At 49.2% G+C, this 19,911-nt stretch overlaps 1 protein-coding gene across 9 annotated transcripts in view; it reads left to right on the top strand.

The window, feature by feature from the left end:
- Nucleotides 1–17,649, top strand: part of Hectd4 (HECT domain E3 ubiquitin protein ligase 4) — a 183,850-nt gene extending 166,201 nt beyond the window's left edge. For 8 of the 9 annotated variants that reach the window (XM_057763496.1, XM_057763491.1, XM_057763497.1 and 5 more), the window contains 12 exons: nt 1,744–1,850; nt 2,482–2,605; nt 5,006–5,196; nt 6,605–6,751; nt 7,433–7,552; nt 8,021–8,176; nt 10,121–10,224; nt 10,358–10,579; nt 14,510–14,673; nt 15,105–15,300; nt 15,434–15,656; nt 16,868–17,649. In XM_057763496.1, coding sequence (XP_057619479.1) covers nt 1,744–1,850; nt 2,482–2,605; nt 5,006–5,196; nt 6,605–6,751; nt 7,433–7,552; nt 8,021–8,176; nt 10,121–10,224; nt 10,358–10,579; nt 14,510–14,673; nt 15,105–15,300; nt 15,434–15,656; nt 16,868–17,004 — 1,891 coding nt within the window. In that variant the 3' untranslated portion in view covers nt 17,005–17,649. The remainder of the gene's footprint in view (nt 1–1,743; nt 1,851–2,481; nt 2,606–5,005; nt 5,197–6,604; nt 6,752–7,432; nt 7,553–8,020; nt 8,177–10,120; nt 10,225–10,357; nt 10,580–14,509; nt 14,674–15,104; nt 15,301–15,433; nt 15,657–16,867) is intronic. The other variant, XM_057763489.1, reaches the window with a different exon arrangement.
- Nucleotides 17,650–19,911: the final 2,262 nt, after the last annotated feature.

Genomic DNA, 19,911 nt, shown 5'->3' with positions numbered 1-19,911 from the left:
CCCAAGTGCTGGGTTTAAAGGTGTGCACCATGACCACCTAGCAACCTTCCTATCTTTTAAAAAATGTTCGACAATAGCCGGGCGATGGTGGCGCACGCCTTTAATCCCAGCACTCGGGAGGCAGAGGCAGGCGGATCTCTGTGAGTTCGAGACCAGCCTGGTCTACAGAGCTAGTTCCAGGACAGGCTCCAAAGCCACAGAGAAACCCTGTCTCGAAAAACCAAAAAAAAAAAAAAAAAAAATGTTCGACAAGGGGGCTGGAGAGATGGCTCAGAGGTTAAGGACACTGTTCTTCCAGAGGTCCTGAGTTCAATTCCCAGCAACCACATGGTGACTAACAACCATCTACAATGATATCTGGTGCCCTCTTCTGGCATGCAGTCATACATGGAGGCAGCACACTGTATTGTATACATAATAAATTTTAAAAAATCTTTTAAAAAAAAGATGGAACAACAACATTTTAAAAAAAAATTGTTCTAGGCCGAGTGGTGGTGGCGCACGCCTTTAATCCCAGCACTCGGGAGGCAGAGGCAGATGGATCTTTGTGAGTTCAATGCCAGCCTGGTCTACAAGAGCTAGTTCCAGGACAGGAACCAAAAGCTACGGAGAAACCCTGTTTCGAAAATCAAAAAAAAAGAAAAAAATGTTCTATAAAAATTTATTTGTTACTAATGTGTAGGTGTGTGAGCCTGGATGAACTTATTGTGTAAACCACATGCTTGCAGGTGCCTCAGGGGGGCCCGGGAATTGGAGCTACAGATGGTTATGAGTTACCTTGTTAGTGGCGGGAACCAAATCTGGGTCCTGCAAGAACAATAAGCACTTCTAACTCTTGAACCATTCTTCTCCCTTTGAGCCTACTTCCTTTCTTATTGGTAGTTATATAATATTCCATATTTGAGTCTTTATATATGTTTAGTGTAATTTTTTTCTTTCTTTTTTATTTTTTTTATTATATTGAGGCAGGACTTTTCTGTGTATCTCTGACTGTCCTGAAACTCACTCTGTAGACCAGACTGGCCTCGAACTCAGAGATCTATCTGCCTCTGCCTCCCTCTCAAGACCAGTGAGGGCAGGGGTTGAATGTTTCGAAAAATCAAAAAAAAAAAAAAAAAAAAAAAAACCATTATCTTATTTTACAACCCCGGCTAGGCTCAAACTAATGATTCTCCTATATCAGCTCAGGAATCGCTGGCACTCCTTGTCATGCCTAGCTTAGTTTATGACTCCATCCTCACTGTTCTGATAGCCCTTGCACTGCAAGTGTATTTAGAAGAATTCTGTGAATGACCAGAGATACCCTATTCCCTTCCATTAATCCACTGTGTGGAAATGGCCCTGTCCTGCAGAGTCCCCAGTGCTGACAGCACTCGGTGATGTCCCTGCGCTGCTCAGTACTGCTGCCCTGTGGTCTCTCGGCAGCACTGAAAATGTGAGTGCAGCTGAGAACCTGAGCTTGTGAATTACTCAGTTTTGCCTAATTTAACCTTAGGTAGCTAATCTTGCTACTGGCTACTTTATTGAGCAGTGCCACTCTAAATATATAGAAAATGTCTGAAAAGAGTTTCAGGAGTTCTCATGTCTTAAAGCATTGGTTTGTCTTTGTAATCTGCTCAGAACAAAGCCTTAAACTCAGCCCTAGGTACCCCTATGCCATAGTTGGGGTGTGTGAAGTTCTGTGTTTCATATTGGGAGGTGGCGCAGACATGCACACCCTAACTGCAGTGCTTTGGTTTGTAGCAGGACTGCATTAAGTGAGAAGAAGCCAACCGTGAAGGCAAAGTCACCTGAGAAAAGCAAACCAGATGAAAAAGATCCAGAAAAGTCACCCACCAAAAAGCAAGAAGGTACATTAGTGGCTGGAGAACCTGCTTTCATCCTGGGGACAGCAGCCCACTCCAGGACAGGCCTGTTGGCCAAGGCCTGCCTGGATGGCTCTACCCACTAGGATAGCCCAGCTCTTTAGCTCCAAGCTCTTTTAAGTTGTAGTTGAGGTGAGACAATGTTTATGCGGACAGTGGGATGTATTCCTGACTGCCAGCTTTGTGGCCATCAGCTTAAGGAATAAATATAAGGTGAAGAATAGATAGTTTTAACTGAAAAGTAAAGGTGTGGAAATTTGCTTGGGGTTTCTAGAAGGCTTTTGCCTGAACCAGTGAATAACTAATGAAGGAGGGGCGCTGATGTCTTAAGCACAGGCAGAGAAATCTGTTCACTGTGTACGAACTGCTTTGTTAGCCTTGTGCTTCTGAGACTTGGAGAAATAAGGGAGACGGTAAGCCATGGCAAAGCCTGGGTGAGAGGTGGAGTATGTGAATGCTGCACCGCACTGTGACAGGGCTGGGGACAACAGAGGAGGAGTCCATGGACAAGAGGAGCAGTGACAGACAGTGAAGGGCCACAGTGTGCAGGCTTTCCACCCTGATTGTACACATTCTTGTTCCCACCTCTGACGGCATGCACGTGCTGTACCATCAGTTCCTGAGGAAAAGTACCTGACCCTAGAAGGCTTTCACAAATTCGTCATTGACCGAGCCAAGCAAGATATCCGCAGTGTCTGGAGGGCAATCTTATCCTGTGGTTATGACCTTCATTTTGAGAGGTGAGAAATGGGCCTTCCTCTAAGTTGAGTCTGGGATAGAACTGGTTTTGGCAGGTGGATATCTCAGCTGTCATCCTGCTGAGGGTCTGCTCTGTCTGTGATGCTCTAGCCTTCGAAGCTACTCCCTGAGTTTACGTGATTTTCAAGTGACTTTTTCGTACATGTTTGAAGACAGACTGTTCTTTTCCTTCAAATCTTGACTTCTTGGTGCCATTACACACATGGCTGAAATAGCAGACACTTCCCCATCCAGTTCTGGAGGGTACCTGGGGCCTCCAGTGACCAGCACATGGTACCCCGCTCATTTCATCTCATTCAACCTTTCTCTGTCCTTGTATGACCTAATCTCTGCTTGTTTGCTTGCTTGCTTTTCTTTTCCTTCCCTCCCTCTTTATTTCTTTTTATTTATTTCTTTTCAAGACAATGTCTCACTATGTAGCCCTGGCTGTCCTAGAGCTCCCTATATAGACCATACTAACATTGAAGGCATAGAGATCCATCTGCCTCTGCCTCCTAAATGCTGGGATTAAAGGCATTGGCCATTATGCCTGGCTTTAATCTCATTTTTCTTAAAGTGACATCAACCCTGTTGAGTTGGGGCCCACTTGTTGGCTGAGGTTTCTGTCCCACCCTGTCCCATAGTCATTCAGTCCCAAAGAAACACACAGAGGTCTGCGTTATTCATAAACTGATTGACCTATTAGCTCAGGCTTTTTATTAACACTTTCTTACATCTTATATTAGCCTATTTTTCTTGTCTGTGTTAGCCACATGTCTTGGTAACTTTCATCAGCAAGGCATTCTCATCTTGCTTCCTCTCTGTCTGGGTGACGACTGCAGACTGAGCTTTCCTCTTCCCAGAATTCTCCTGTTCTCATTGCCCCGCCTCTACTTCCTGCCTGGCTACTGGCCAATCAGTGTTTTATTAAAAATAATACAAGTGGCAAGATAAAAGACCATTGTCCCACAGCACCCACTTACATGATTTTATTTAGCTTTAATTCTATAATTATCATAGTTATCTCTCCAAGTGCTGTCACACTGTATTGGGGCACACAATTTAGTCCCTGTTAAGAACATTGTTTATTCTAAAGTCTTCCTCAGATTTCCTTGGGTCTCCATTGTTTCCCTTCCCATGAAGGCAGCAAGGTATGGGCCAAGCCTTCAGGTCCAATGGACTGAATGAGCAGGGCTCATTCCTGTTCACAGGTGAATATGGAGCAAACAAGGAACCTGCAGAACTGAGGAGGCCAGTACTCTAAATCACACACAGTCCCTCAGCCTTGTCCATAGGTGGACATGCTGGGCCACAAAGGAGGGGCTGTCCAATATAGACATTCTGAGAAATCAGACTTCAGAGACTTACTTGGCGGAGGCGATCCCATGATCACAGAGTGCTTTTCCCAGGGTGCAGCTTACCCATTACACTCTGAACATGCTGATCCCTGTAATTTTGCCAAATGTGGGAAACCCAGCCCCATCATTTGTAGCCCTGGGGGACTATGTTTATACTCTACCCTGATTTGAGAATCTGCTTATTGAAGACATTAATTAGGTTTAGTTTTTCAGTTTTTCGTACAGTTGGTGTTATGGGGTTCCATGCAATCATTCCCATGTTGCCCAGAGTTCCATTGCTAAGTATAGCACAGTTTAGGCAGCAGTTTCCAGGGATGGACTTGCAGGTTGCACCCAGTGTTACTGCAACAATATAGCCTTGCGCCGGGCGGTGGTGGCGCACGCCTTTAATCCCAGCACTCGGGAGGCAGAGGCAGGCGGATCTCTGTGAGTTCGAGACCAGCCTGGTCTACAAGAGCTAGTTCCAGGACAGGCTCCAAAACCACAGAGAAACCCTGTCTCTAAAACCCCCCCAAAAAAAAACAAAAACAAAAACAAAACAATATAGCCTTGCAGTAAAGCACACTTCAAGTACACCTTGGTCTGTCTGTCCTGACAGCTGTGTAGATAAATGCTGGAATGGGGTCACCTAGCTGAGGGAACCATGTTGGTACCAGCAGCAGCTACGTGGTGGGCACTTGGGCACCATGCCATGTGCTTCACAGGCAACCTCTCATTGAATTCTTGTGACAAGTACACCAATGCCATTCTGAACTCATGTTATGGAAAAGTAAACCCAGGCTCAGAAGTGGGTGTGCTTTAGCCCAGGTCACTGCTGGTCCCCGTATCTCCTGAGGACCCCATCCCTCAACCTAATAAGAGGGAAGCACTTGTGCATGTGGGTTTCCAGACTTCCCACAAGGCCCCTCTGTGCCCACACCTATTGTTTGTACTCTGAAAAGCTTTCCCTCATGAGGAGCAATCTGGTCCTCCCCCCAAATCCCTGAAAGACAGGGGTTAGGTGTGGCTCTAACAGTGTCTTACCAGGAAACTGTCCTGCCCCAGGTGTGCCTGCATCGACGTCCGACATGCACAGAAAGCCTCCAGGAAGTGGACTCTGGAGATGGATGTGGCTCTTGTACAATATATCAACAGGCTGTGCCGCCATCTTGCTATCACGCCAGCACGGCTTCACCCTCATGAGGTGTATCTTGACCCAGCTGATGCCACCGACCCCAGGATGGCCTGTCTCTCGAGTATGTTGCCTCCAAGGGCATTCACCTATGTTGCAGGAATACTTAGGGCTCTCCATGTGCATCAACCAAAAGGGCAGAGGGAGCTCTTACGCTGGCCTTTGTTTAATGCTCATTAAAACAAAGCCAAGGCTGGGTAATGAGCTCAGAGTGGACAGAGATTCCTGCCACCACACCCACTGAGGTCAGGTTGCTGTGAGGTCAGAGGGTCAGATCACTGCTGACCTGCGGTAGAGGGATTGTCCATGGGGTGGGCAGCACATTTTCCTTAAAAACAAGAAATGAATAGCAAGAAAGCACTAGTTAGTTACCACTCCACCAGGCATCACCCTGGCAGAGCCCATGCGAGGCTGCACACAGGTGCCATAGGGCCACTGCCTTGCCTGGCAGCAAGGGCAGGACCCTTGTTCTTCTGGATGCGGGAGACAAAGATGGGCAAGTTGTCCATGATGCTAGTCTCTCACAGGGGATAGGACACAGCTGTGAAAGGGAATGAGCTAAAAGGCAGTGTGCCAGTGACCCTGTTTTGTCACTGCCAAAGGCAGCTGGGCAAAGAGCATGCCAGACTGCGCACTGCATTTGCCACTTCTTATAATCTGTCATTATTTCAATGTTTAATACCCATTTAGGGGGCTGGAGAGATGGCTCAGAGGTTAAGAGCACTGACTGCTCTTCCAGAGGTCCTGAGTTCAATTCCCAGCAACCACATGGTGGCTCACAACCATCTGTAATGAGATCTGGTGCCCTCTTCTGGCCTGCAGGAATACATGGAGACTGAACACTGTGTGTATAATAAATAAATAAATCTTAAAAAAAAAATTTTAGGGGCTGACTCTTGGAACCCTAGTCTTGTACTGGGTCGCCTTGCCTAGCCTTAATATAAGGGAAGGTGCTTAGTTCTACTGCAACTTGATATGCCATGCTTTGTTGATACCCATGGGAGGCCTGCCCCTTTCTGAACAGAAACAGAGGAGTGGATTTGGGGGAGTAGGGGGCAGAAGTAAGAAGAATGAATGGGAGGAGAGGAGGGAGGGGAAACTGTGTTCAGGATGTAAAATAAATAAATTAATTTTACAAAACACACACACAAAAAAAAAAAAATACATGTAAGGTAGAAAGTGTAACCCAGGAGTAGAGTGCTTGTCTGGTATGCATAAGGCCTTGGGTTCTGTCTCCACAAAAACAGTAAGATCATATGTAGCCCTGGCGTGGCTCAAGGGAAGGATAGGGGTATGACTTGAATTCCCAGGGCCTCCCCTCTGGATCTGCTATGTACTGGGGAGCCCCTCGCTCAGCTCTTCTGGGTTCCCAGGGATAAAGCCACAGAGGAGAGCCCCCTGATCCAGGTGTTCTCCTGGGAACAGACTGTCTGGCTTGGTGGGCACTCAGCCTGACCACCTTCTCCCTGCAGATGTGCCTATTGAGAGCTTGCGCCTACGCTTCGCACTTCTCCAGTCTCTCAACACCACACTGGAGACCTTCTTCTTGCCCCTAGTGGAGCTGCGCCAGACACCCATGTACACACACAGCATCGCTGCCCTGCTGAAGGAGGCAAAAGGTCAGTGCTGGGCCGCCCTCAGAGCTGGCGAGCAGGAAGGCTTACCTTTCTTCTGTCAAGCAGCAGCTTCTCTAAGAGAAGCTAATTAAAAGTAGATCTCTGAAAAAAAAAACTGTAAAAGTTCAATGCATTCCGAAATAAGGTTGGTGCCACTTATTCCAAGGTGCCCTTAGGAATTAGTTAGTGCCAGGCTGTCTGTCCAGTCCTCTGTTTACACACAGTGAGCTGGGGCAGAGACAGGTAGGTTCGGGGAGCTTGCTGGCCAGTCAGCTTAGCTGAATCAGTGAACTCCAGTTTCAGTGAAGGACTGTCTCAAAGGAATAAGACAGTAACAGAAGAACACCAGCATCCTCCAGGCCTTTCTGCATCATACACACCCACACAGGGAATTGCAGACACACACACCAAAGAATAAGACAGGCAGAGATAGAGTATCTTATGTTGACCTCTGTCCTCTGCATAGGCACACGTGTGTTCCTGTACCACACACATAAAATAGATGGCATTTTACATGGTGTGTTTTTATCTCCCAGCTTGTCTGTGTTTCTGGAATACCCAGGAGCCTGACTAGAAGACCTGCCAAAGGGCTGAGGGGTGAACATGGTCTTCCCTGGGTTGCAGGGGTGACTGGGAATGAAGAGAAGCAACTACAACCCACCTCTCTCCCACATCTCTCTTCAGGACTGATCTTCTACGACACCAAGGTGACTGTGATGAATCGAGTGCTCAATGCCACTGTGCAGAGGACAGCGGACCATGCAGCTCCGGAGATCACCTTGGACCCACTAGAAATTGTGGGAGGTAAGGCAGGCTTCGGTCCTTAGGAAAACTGGCCTGAAACCACCAGGGAGGCCTGGAGAGTGGTGGGGCAGTCCCACCCCTTACTCATCGGGCTGCCTTTGTCTGTGTATTAGGCTCCTGATGGGACCTTCCAGCTCCAAGGAGGGGAAGAAGAGGCACTTAGCCTTCCCTGCCTCAGCGCCTTTCCTCTCTGACTGTAGGAGGGTGCAGAAGCCATTCTACCTGGGAACATGCCCTAGTCCTGTAGTACAGACAGACTTGTTGTAGGCCTGAAGCAAACATGAAGGACTCAAGGGAGGAGCCAGGTGTGAATTTTGAGGAAAAGCCTCTGAGAGCCTCTAGGTTAGCTACCAGAGCACCACATATGCACAGTGGGAAGAAAAGCTGGCCTGTGCTGGCCAGGCTTGAGTCTCCTGGTGAACAGGTAGGGTGTGGCTGCTGAGCTTATGATCTACCTTCCACTTCCAGGGGAAATCAGAGCCTCAGAAAACTCCTACTTCTGCCAGGCTGCCCGACAACTGTCCTCTGTGCCATCCTCTCAGCTCTGTGTCAAGCTGGCCAGTGGTGGTGACCCCACATATGCCTTCAACATCCGCTTTACTGGGGAGGAGGTTCATGGCACCAGTAAGTGGCTGGGTGCACTGGGTCGGGGCGGGGGAGGACTGAAATCCAAGGAGTGCCCTGCTGGTGAGAAGAAATGCCACAAACGGGTCTGGTGGCACATTCCTGTCATACCAAGTCATTTGGAGGACTAAGACAGGAAGGAGCATCACAAGTTGAAGATCATTTTGGGGTTATAGAGTGAGTTCAAGGGCAACCGAGGCAATTTTGTGACAGCTTTCCCCAAATATAAAACGTAGGGGGAAAGAAGAGCTGCGCTGGAGAGGGCTTAGGTGGAAAGAGCCGGGTGTGTAGGAAACTGGCAGTATAGATGACTAGGGATATGGCAGGACTGGAGGTGTACAGGGCTAGAGGCTCAGAGGGATGGGGGAGGGCTGGGGGAGCAGAGGGTGGAGTGGAGGGAACAGAGGGAGGAGAGGGACAGAGTGGAGGGGACTGGAGGAGCAGAGGGGTGGAGTGGAGGGGACTGGGGGAACAGGGGTGGAGTGGAGGGGACTGGAAGTATGTTCAGTTGTAGGGCACTTTTATGAGCTCTTAGGCTCAATTCTCAATGCAAAGTGGCAAATGTCCTTGTACTGGGTTACCAATCGGGCTAGCATCCATTGATGTCCTGTCACCAACCACATGGGAACTAGTGCCTGCACTTGTCTGAGACCTTGGTCTGTCTCTCCAGATGTGGGGACCACACCCTTCTTAGCACACTGGTCCTACCCACACACCTTTCCTAGTGAGAGGCACAGCTAAGCAGCTGCTTGAGCCCAAAGCTTGAGTTGCCCATGATTCATACACATTGGGGTCCCTCCATTAAAGTGACACTCGGCATCATAACACTCATTGGCAATGAGGAAGAACAGCTGAGATGTCCCTTAGCCTTGCCAGTCATGTTTGGAACTTTTACCTGTTGTAAGTGGGTGAAGAACCCACTCTGCCCCCTCTTTCCCTATGTTCTGCCCCATGGATAACACAAGCAGCCTCAGTCAGGGAAACTTTTTTTTTTTTTTTTTTGGTTTTTCGAGACAGGGTTTCTCTGTGGTTTTGGAGCCTGTCCTGGAACTAGCTCTTGTAGACCAGGCTGGTCTCGAACTCCCAGAGATCCGCCTGCCTCTGCCTCCCAGGTGCTGGGATTAAAGGCGTGTGCCACCACCGCCCGGCTATCAGGGAAACTTTTGAAGAGTCCCATGAACAGCAGTGAGCAGCTGCATCCATGAGTGCCAGGTGCAGGCTCCATGTCTTGCTGTAAAACCAGCATCTTACCATCACACAGATGGGGACCTGAACTCCAGAAAGTTTTGCAGCATCCCCACAGCCTGCTAAGGCAGTTGCAACCCCAAGCTGAGGCACTGCTGACCATGGACTCCAGCCTGAACCAGGCTCCTGCCTCTCAGGCCTTGACAGCTTGCCCCAGATTGGGCTTCCCCAAGGCCCACACCCAGCCTACAGTGTCCTGAACTGCCTTCAGCCTCCTGACCCATGAGTGCCAGCAGGAGCATTCTGAGTGAGAGGGGACAGAGGGGCCCCAGCTGTCTGCAATGCTGCCACTTCTGGCCATTCTCATCTGTATTCACTGAGGCAGGATAGCTCTGAGAGATGGTGGGAGGCAGCACTGAACAAAAGCAACCCCTTCCGCTGAGGATGCTGACACAGTTAAGCCAAGCCTGGGACTGGCACTAGCTTCATTTACTCCTCAAGCTTCAGGTTCCATTTCTTCCCCCATATGACAGGAGACAACTAAGCCTGGGCACAGGTACCTTTGTGGAGAGCTGGGGCCAACAGCTCAGCAGACTCAACCTCAGGCCTCCATGCTCAAACAGTCAAGGCTTCTTTCCACACACTATAGGACTTGGCAATAAGTTGGCCTTGCCGGCCTGGCAGATGGTTGTATGGAGGAAGTGCTATCCAGGGAACTCTCAGCCAATGCTGAGACCTCATGGTCTGTCTGCTCTGCAGGTGGCTCCTTTCGTCACTTCTTGTGGCAGGTGTGTAAGGAGTTGCAGAGTTCCTCACTGTCACTGCTCCTGCTGTGCCCCAGCTCTGCTGTCAACAAGAACAAGGTGAGGCAGGGGCAAGTATCCTTGTGGTCCAGACCCTCTCCACAGAATTTCCTGGCCCAGGTGGAGTAGCTTTGATGCCCAGCTGACTGAGCATGGGACACATGCTCAGAAGTGACCTGACCTTATCTTGCAGGGCAAGTACATCCTGACGCCAAGCCCCATCACCTACGGGGAGGAGCAGCTGCTGCACTTCTTAGGCCAGCTGCTGGGGATTGCCATTCGTGCAGATGTGCCTCTCCCCCTAGACCTGCTGCCCTCCTTCTGGAAGACGCTGGTTGGCGAACCCCTCGATCCTGACCAGGACCTGCAAGAAGCAGACATCCTCACTTATAATTACGTCAAGAAGTTTGAGAGTGTGAGTGAAGGCACACTGTTTTGGGGCAACAGGGCCTCAGGGTAACCTGGGCTAGCACTCCATAAGGACCTAAGCTTCCAGGGAAAGGGAATTGGGATTCTCCACAGAAGGCTTGTTTTGGGACCAGAGCCTCAGGCATCCCATGCAACTGACAGAAGCAAATGGATGTTGCTGCCACTCTATGGGGTGCATTTACCATGTCTACAACCAAGGATATAATGGAGTATTCCAGCAGCTGAAAGACCAGGTGTGTGTATGTACATGCATACACACCAGGTTAGGGCTTCCAAAAGGGAGCAAGAAGTGAGTGTGGGACCCATGCAGACAGCAGAGACTTATGAAGCTGGCATTCCTGTTTCCCTTTTGCCCTCTCGGAACACATGTGTAGATGGTCAGGCTATAGCCCTCCTCCAGGAGGAGGTGCCTAGTGCGTGCCTTGTAGCTGGGCCTGTGGAGCCACTAGAGAGTCTCATTGCTTTTGCAGAGCCACTGTGTCCCTGTATAGGCCAGGCTGTCTCCTCAGGAGCTCCAGATTACCCTTCCCTGTATACACACCACACTGAGGACTTTCTTCCCCTCTTCCAGCACCAAGGGAAGAGTGTCTGGAAGAGGTGACAGGGCAAGGCACAAAGCTGTCAGGGAATGCATGCTTTCCTCATCTTCAAGATTTGAGAGAGAGTTGGGAAAGGGGCATCCAGCTACTTCTCCCTCCAGGTCCCCTTTTGCTGACATAGGATGAGATGTGTGTCTGAGGCCTGGCAAGGCTGTTCTCTGCAGGACCTTGACTGAGGGAGTTCGGGCTGATTCTTGTTTTGCCTCTGTCACCTTGTCAGCCTGTGAGGGACCTCAAGGACAAGTGGTTTATTGTTCCCCTTAGCCACCACAGGGAGCAGCAAAGCACTGGCTGTTCGTCTGCATAAAAACAGAACCACTGGCTGAACAGTGGGGATGGTGGTGGTGCAAGATTTAATCCCAACACAGAGGCAGAGGCAGATGGATCTGAGTTCAAGGCCAGCCTGGTCTACAGAGTGAGTTCCAGGGCTACACAGAGAAACCCTGTCTTGAAAATCCAAAAAAAAAAAAAAAAAAAAAGTAAAAACAAAACAGAATAAAAAGCAGGAACACTGAAATCATCTGAAGGGTCCCAGGAATATACCCACTGCGGGCTGGGGATGTGTGTGTCTTAGCCACTGTTCTATTATTATAAAGAAACACTGTCTTAATTAAGGTTTCTATCACTGTGAGGAGGCATCATGACCATGGAAACTCTTAGAAGAAAAACGTTTAATTAACGTGGCTCACTTACAGTTTCAGAGGTTCAGTCCATTATTGTCTGGGCAGGAAGCATGACGACATGCAGGCAGACATGGTGCTGGAGCTGTGCCTGAGAATCCTGCATCTTGCAGGCAACAGGAAGTTGACTAAGACACTGGGCAGTATCCTGAACATAAAAAACTTCAAAGCCTGCCCCCACAGTGACACACTTCCTCCATCAAAGCCATACCCACTCCAACACAGCCACACCTCTTAATAGTGCCAATCCTTATGAGACTATGTGGGCTAATTATTATATTAGAACTACCCCAGACACATAACCAAGGCAACTCATAAAGCATTTAATTGGGGACTTAGGTCATTATCATCACAGCAGGAATCAGACAGGCATATGGCATTGGAGAGGTAGCTAAGAGTTACATCCTGATCCACAGGCAGAGAGGGAACTGGGCCTAATCTGAACTTTTGAAACCCTAAAGCTTCCCCATCCTCCAACAAGTCCAGACCTCCTAGTCCATCTCAAATGGTACCACTCCCTGATGACTAAGCAAGCATTCAAATACATGAACCTGTGGAGACCATTCTTCTCTCTCTCTCTCTCTCTTTTTTTTTTTTTTTTGTTTTGTTTTGTTTTGTTTACTGAAACAAGGTTTCTCTGTGTAGCTATGGCTGTCCTGGAACTAACTCTGTAGACCAGGCTAGCCTCAAACTCAGAGATCCACCTGCCTCTGGCCTGAGTCCTGGGATTAAAGGTGTACACTACCACCCCCAGGCTGTATAAGAGTCCCATTCTTATTCAAACCACCACAATGTGACTACTAGGCAGTGCTTACTGAAAGCATACCAAAGTTCTAAGTGGGAACAAGGGGCTGGAACAAGCAGTGGTATACAAACAAGGCAGGACCTATAGAAATACTGGTGCCTCTAATGAACAAGTACTGTCTCTTGGGCTTGTGAGTTGGCACAGTGGGTAAAGGCAGTTTTCACCAAGCCTTACCGTCTGTGTTTGTTCTGCAGAAGCCAGGTGGTAGAGAGAGAACCATGCTCACAGGTTGTTAAGGACTCTTTGGGTGGGTCCTCACTGCTGGGGATGGATGATAGACTCTGACCCTGACCCCACTATTACTGCCTTCAGCTGTAGGCTGGTTCCCCTGGGTCAGATCTTGTCATGTCCCTTTAGCCCAGTATGGACATCTTCTTAGGAGAGAATTAAGTCATAACTCTTTGGTAGCAAGTGACAGAAAGCCCAGCTCCAACCAACTAAAGAACATTACAAAAGCAAAAATGTCCACTCTCAAAAGTCATAGATGTCAGACAGTGGTGGTATGCCTTTAATCCCAGCACTCAGGAGACAAGAAGCAGGAACATCGATTTGAGGCCAGCCTGGTCTACAAAGTAAATTCCAGGACAGCCAGGGCTACACAGAGAAACCTTGTCTTGGGGCCACGGGATGGGGTGTGGACATGTGGAGTCATGTATATACTTACTAGCTAGCAAGATGGCTTAAAAGGTAAAGGTGCTTGCCACTAGGTGCCCTCCCCCTCCATAAATTAATCTGATTTTGAAATTCTCAGAAAGGGGCCAGGGAGATGGCTCTGGGGTTGAGAACATTGACTGTTCTTTCAGAGGACATGGGTTTGATTCCTGGCACCACGTGTCAGCTGTAACTTCAGTTTTAGGAGATTCAGTGCCTTCTTCCGATTTCTGCAGGTTCCTGCAAGCACATGGTACATCACATGCAGGCAAAACACTCATACACATCAAAACATTTCAATCATGGGGGAAAAACATAATGGCTTGACTTTAGGCAGGACTGAATCAAGGAGTTCAACTGATGTCATCAAGTCTCAGTCTCACATCAAACACCTTTATTCCCAGTACTCAGAGGCAGTTGGATCTCTAAGTTCAATACCAGCTTTTTAAAGGCTGGGGAGATGGCTCAGTGGGTAAGAGCACTGGCTGCTCATCCAGAGGAGCTCTTGGGTTCATTTGCCAGCTCACAACCATCAGTAACTCCAGTCTCAGGGATCTGATGCCATCTTCCCACCTGCATGCCCTTCCCTCTGGGCAGTGCATGCATGTTATGTACAGACATAGATGCGTGCAAAACACCCATACACAATAAAAAATCAGTCTCAGAAGCACACACCAGAATCCTGGTACTTTGGAGGAGGAAGCATGAGACTCAAGAGATCTCCAGCTTCAGAGGGGGCGTTCAAGGCCATAATGAGACCTGGTCCCAAACAAAATAAACCAGACCAAAAAAATAAAGTCAGTCTTAGGCCAGGTGTCTAGAGCAGGTGTTTAATCCTAGTTACTTGGGAGACTGTCGGGAGGATCATGAGTTCATGGTCTGTCTGGGATACACATCAAATAAGGCAGCTTAGCAAGCTCTTGCCTCAGACTGCTAAAAAGTGGCAGCAGTCCCTGGAAGTGGACAGAAGGATCAAGAGATGCACTCGGGAAAGAGGGCTGCCCTCCAGACAGCCTCTCTTTGAGTTCCCTGAGCCTGCCCCGCAATACAGGCACAGCCCTGAACTAGTGGCAACTCTGGGCCTTTGACTATGCCAATGTTTGCCAGCTGGAGAACAGTTCCACTGCTAAGGGGCTTGGCAGCAGTGCATCAGTCAGCCTCACCCTGCCTGTGCCCTGCAGATCAACGACGAGAGTGAGCTGGAGGCCTTGTGTGCCGAGATTGCCTCCCAGCATCTGGCCACTGAGAGCCCTGAAGGTCCCAAGCCCTGCTGCCGGTTTACCTACCTGACCATGACTGGCGAGGAGGTGGAGCTGTGCAGCCGTGGTCGGCACATCCCTGTGGCGTGAGTGTGTGACATGGTGGGGGTGAACCACACCAGTAAGGGGGATGTTCGTAGGGGACGGCATAAAATAGGAGGTAGGACACTAGGCACAAAGGAAAGATGACCTTCAGTTTAAAGACTTTCCTTAAAGTGGTAGTTCTCAACCTGTGGGTCATGACCCCTTTGAGAGTCAAATGACTCTTTCACTGGGGTCATATATGAGATATCCTGCACATCATATCAAAAATAATTTTATAGTTGGAGGTCACCACAATATGAGGAACTGTGTTAAAGGGTCGCAATGTTAGGATGGTAGAGAAACCACACAGCTCTGAAGGAGAGAGGTGAGCCACTGAAGCCAGGGCTCAACCGCCTATGTAGGTGTGGCCCTCAGGCCCAAGAGCTGTGCCATCACTCTCCCCAACCCTCACTGTTGATCCTCAACCCAGCAGTTGGGAGAACAAGGATATCTACGCGGCAGCCATCCGGAGTCTGCGGTTGCGTGAGCTACAGAACGTGGAGTGTGTAACAGCTGTGCGTGCTGGCCTAGGCTCTGTCATCCCCCTGCAGTTGCTCACCACCCTCAGCCCACTGGAGATGGAATTGCGTACCTGTGGCCTCCCATACATCAACTTAGAGTTCCTAAAGGTAGGCAGCCCTTCAGGCCTGTCTCAGCACTCTGCCTTTGCCACAGTTGCTCTGTGTTCTGGCCCACACACAACTCCTACCCCTCGCCTGGGATTGGGCCAGGCCTGCTCACACCTTGGCCTTTCTTCCCCAGGCTCACACCATGTACCAGGTGGGGCTGATGGAGACAGACCAACACATAGAGCTCTTCTGGGGGGCTCTGGAGACGTTCACTCAGGAGGAGCTGTGCAAGTTCATCAAGTTTGCCTGCAACCAGGAACGCATCCCTTTTACCTGCCCTTGCAAGGATGGGGGCCCCGACACAGCCCATGTGCCACCATACCCCATGAAGATTGCCCCTCCAGACGGCACAGCAGGTATTGCCCTTCCCAGCTCCTGTTCTAGGTGGGACCTTTAGGTCCTTGTGGAAAACAGTGACCCCACATACCAAGACTTATATGTGAAGGGGGAGGCTTGGTGAGCTCTGTTGCCACCAGGCCCTGATGCTGCACAGCATCCAGCATTTTAAAGAAAGCCAAGGAGCCATAGCTTTAAATTCCTCCCTCCCTCCCTCCCTCCCTCCCTCCCTCCCTCCCTCCCTCCCTCCCTCCCTCCCTTCCTTCCTTTTAAATTTTTTTTGGTTTTTGTTTTTGTTTTCCAAGACAGGGTTTCTCTATGTAATAGCCTTGGTTGTCCTGGAACTCACTTTGTAGACCAGGCTGGCCTTGAACTCACAGAGATCCACCTGCCTCTGCTTCCTGAGTGCTGGAATTTAAGGTGTGCACCACCACCGCCAGGCTAAATTTCTTACCATTATTTTATTTTTAGTTCTACTAGAAATTAAATCCAGGGACCCCCCATGAGCTAGGGAGACTAGATACCTCTAAGGCACATGCCTAGTTTCTAAACTTTCAAATGCAGAAACTGATAATTTCTGTTTTGATTTTTTTGACAGCATATTTTGTTTGAGTCTGGCCTCAGATTCACTATGTAGTTGAGAATGACCTTGAACTTGTAATCCTCTTGCCTCTACCTCCCAAGTGCTGGGATTATAGGTGTAAACTAGTGACAGGTGGGGATTTTTACTACTGTACTTGTGAAGACAGTAGGAGTTTAACCTATGGAACTCACATTTTGAAAGGAAGGAAGACAGGCTGGTCAGGAACTAGCAAGATGGTTCAAGCCTGACTTGAATTCTATCCCTGGGACCCATGTGGTGGAGAAAGCTGACTCCTATAAATTGTCTTCTGATGACATGTGAAACACTACACACATACACACACACACACACACACACAATCTTTTTTTTAAAGCCAGGCATGGTGGCATACTTGTGGTCCCAGCTCTGGAGAAACAGAGACAGGCTCACTGTAGCCAATCCAGCCTGCTCCTTGGGAACAGCCCAGAGTTATACTCTGTCCTCCAGACACACAAGCACACATGCACAGGGACACCGAGACACACACAGTGTACCTGCACGCACATGCACACACACACACACACACAGAGCATTTGCCAGATAAACAAATGGGTGCCAAAAAGGCTAGCCTGTCTCCAGCCCCCTAAAGTGGGTGTTGTACTTCTCTAGGTCCCCCCGACTCCCGCTACATCCGAGTGGAGACCTGCATGTTCATGATCAAGCTTCCCCAGTACTCCTCCCTGGAGATCATGCTGGAGAAGCTGCGCTGTGCCATTCACTACCGAGAAGACCCCCTAAGTGGCTGATGGGAGTGAACCAGAAGGTTAGGCTATCACCAAGGCATCATTCTGCCGACTTGGGAAGCTTGCCAGTGCAGGCACATCCCTCCAGGGTCCTGAGTGAGAAGCCGGCGACATTTTGCTTTTCTGAACTTTCGTCAGTGTCCCAGAGCCACCTGGAAGACACCTTTTATATGTGTCCGTTTTGTGAGGGTCTGTTCCTTTGCTGCCTATTTGTGGTACATATGTAGGATAGTTTAGTTCGCAGACAGTTTGTGTCTAATTTGATCTTCCTGGACACTGTCCTCGGTGGCTATCAGATTCTGATGCCACAAGATTCCAGCTGGTTCCTCATCACAAAGTCACCAGTGGAAAGCTGGGGGTGAGATGACCTCAGCCACACGAAGTGTTCTGTTCTCTCTATAGAGTATCTCCACAAATGTGTGTGGCCAGTCCTGCCCTCCTGCTCTGAGCTGGCATCTCTCCCAGAGGCCATCTTGAAATGGTTGAGCTAGTGCTTCTTCCATCTTGAAATGGTTGAGCTAGTGCTCAAACATGCAAGAGATATACAGGAAGCTCCTGTGTTCACCTTCCTGCTTTACCGTGTGTTCCTGGCCGTAGTTTTTTATTTGTTTTTCTTTTTCCTTTTTCCTTTTTTTTTTTTTTTTTTTTTTTGTAAAAACCCACAGAGGCCCCTTGTTTCCTCCCAATTCAGACAACCCTATCTGCCACCTGTCTCTTCTGGGCCCCTGGGCTGAGTTTCCTCTGATGACTCCTCAGGAGCAGACACCCAGGAGCTACTCCAGGCCTTAGTTCAGAGAGACAGGTTGGGTACCTCCTGGTGGTTGGAGTTGAAAAGACAGCAAGCTGGAGGGATAGTGCTGAATGGGCCTTTTCTACACCGACTGCACAGGAAAGCACATGATTCAAGCCTGCCCCACTCTGTGCTCAAAGACGGCCATTCCTCAGCACAGTGCTGGAAGGAACCCAGGGAAGGGTTACAACCCGTCTTTAAATACTGAGGTGCCTCTACCCAGTAAGGGCTGCATCAGTGACCCAGACGGAGACTGCAGGGGATTCCTCTGTGCCCTAACTGATCTGCCCAGCACCCTTCACACCCCAAGTATGTGTGTGTGTGCGCCAGGGCAGAGCTGCCTGCAGGTTCGCCTACTACCCCAGTGCATCTGTGCCCTAAATAAGTCTTTGTCCAATGGTACTTTGTTCAAGAACAATACATGCCACCTTGTTGGACAGTCATTCGGGCCTTGCCAGTCATCACAGAATGGCAGTGCTGTAGCTATTGTATGATACTGTGCACACAGAAGTCCCGAGAAGGGTAAGGAGGGTACACTCCTCCACAGCATCTGGCCTTCCGGAAGGTGTGCAGGGTTTAGGGTTGGCATGCCAGCATCCATCTCCTCCCTGTTACGCTTAGGAAATGTGTTGAGGACCATTACAGAAAAGACCCCCACCCAACCCCATCCGAGGAAGAGATACACCCAGCTCAGTGTGACTGCCATGCCAGTCACTGGGCTGCAGCACTCACTTGAAGGGGAGTGCCCAAGTAAGTCCCTGTCATAAAGAAGATAGTGGCCGCTGCTTGGGACCCACCCCCAGCGACCTTAAGGATCCTGACTGCATTCTACAGAAGGAAAGAGCCTCTGAATTTACTAAAGTGGGTTTTCATCCCTGTACCCTCAAATTCTTGATTCCCTTCAATCCTCTTCCCACGAATGGACTTGGGATTCTGTCAGCTACCTCCTCAGGAGGGTTCTGGAAGCTTATTTGGCCCATTCCTTGATTAAATGACAGCTGTGAGTGAGATATCTGCTGCTAACTCAGCTGCTTCTCCTAGAGAGCACACTGAGGTTCAGACAGATCCCAACCTTGGCCCTGAACAATGTGTGCTGTAAAGTTACTTGATGTATATTTATTATAATTATTTATGATTGCGTTAACAGACTCCCATTCAGTCTGATGCCATTTACACTATGCTGTGTAAAGGAAGCTCACTACAGGAAAAAGTCACACCAATAAATACCTTCATCTAACTGATTGACCCTAAGAGTGTGTGATCATGTCCTCTTGCTGAGTAAGCTCACAGGCTGGCACTGCTAGATGGCTCTGATCCCTAATGTCACAAGTGGCTAGGAATTAACATTTGTAGTTAGCAGGGTCTCTCTGCACTCATTCCATTAGCTTATGAACACCCTCTTCCTGGTCCATGTGGAAGGGAAGAGTCACGGTCAGAGCTCAGCCTAGCCCTGCATATGCTGCCCACTCTGTCCTGACAGCTCATCTGCTCTGGAGCCTGGCATGGGGCTTTTCCAGAGCCAACTATTACTCTGGAAGCATTTGCTGTTTCTAAACAGTCCTTCTTGGAGTGGCAGTGCATCTAGAGCTGCTTGAACAGCGACCACCCATCCCAGGGACCCCAATTCTGTTGTAACCTGCTTGTCCCCTCCTACCGCTCCGTGGTCATCCTCACTCAGACTCCTAAATACATCTTCATCACAGGGACAGAAAGGACCCATGTGGGTGCCAACCAAGCATCTTTCTCTTTCCTAATCCTGTCACTGGAAACAGCACAAGCCAGCACTCACTCACTGCTCTGCTCACACTCGGGCACAGCAAAGACTCCCCACTCTGCAGTATCCTCTCCTTACAAAGCACATTCAGGGGCTGGAGAGATGGCTCAGTGGCTAAGAGCACTGCCTGCTCTTCCAGAGGTCCTGAGTTCAATTCCCGGCAACCACATGGTGGCTCACAGCCATCTGTAATGAGGTCTGGTGCCCTCTTCTGGCCTGCAGACATACACACAGAGAGAATATTGTATAATAAATAAATAAATATTTTTTTAAAAAAGCACATTCAGAAGGCTTCTCGCCCAGTGCTGGAGATGCCCTCAGCTGGAGACTACTGCTGGGACACAGG

This window comes from Chionomys nivalis, chromosome 3 (genome assembly GCF_950005125.1).
Source record: "Chionomys nivalis chromosome 3, mChiNiv1.1, whole genome shotgun sequence".
Lineage (NCBI taxonomy): Eukaryota > Metazoa > Chordata > Mammalia > Rodentia > Cricetidae > Chionomys > Chionomys nivalis.
Note: the sequence above shows the minus strand (reverse complement) of the source record. Positions and strands in the feature narration are given on the sequence as shown.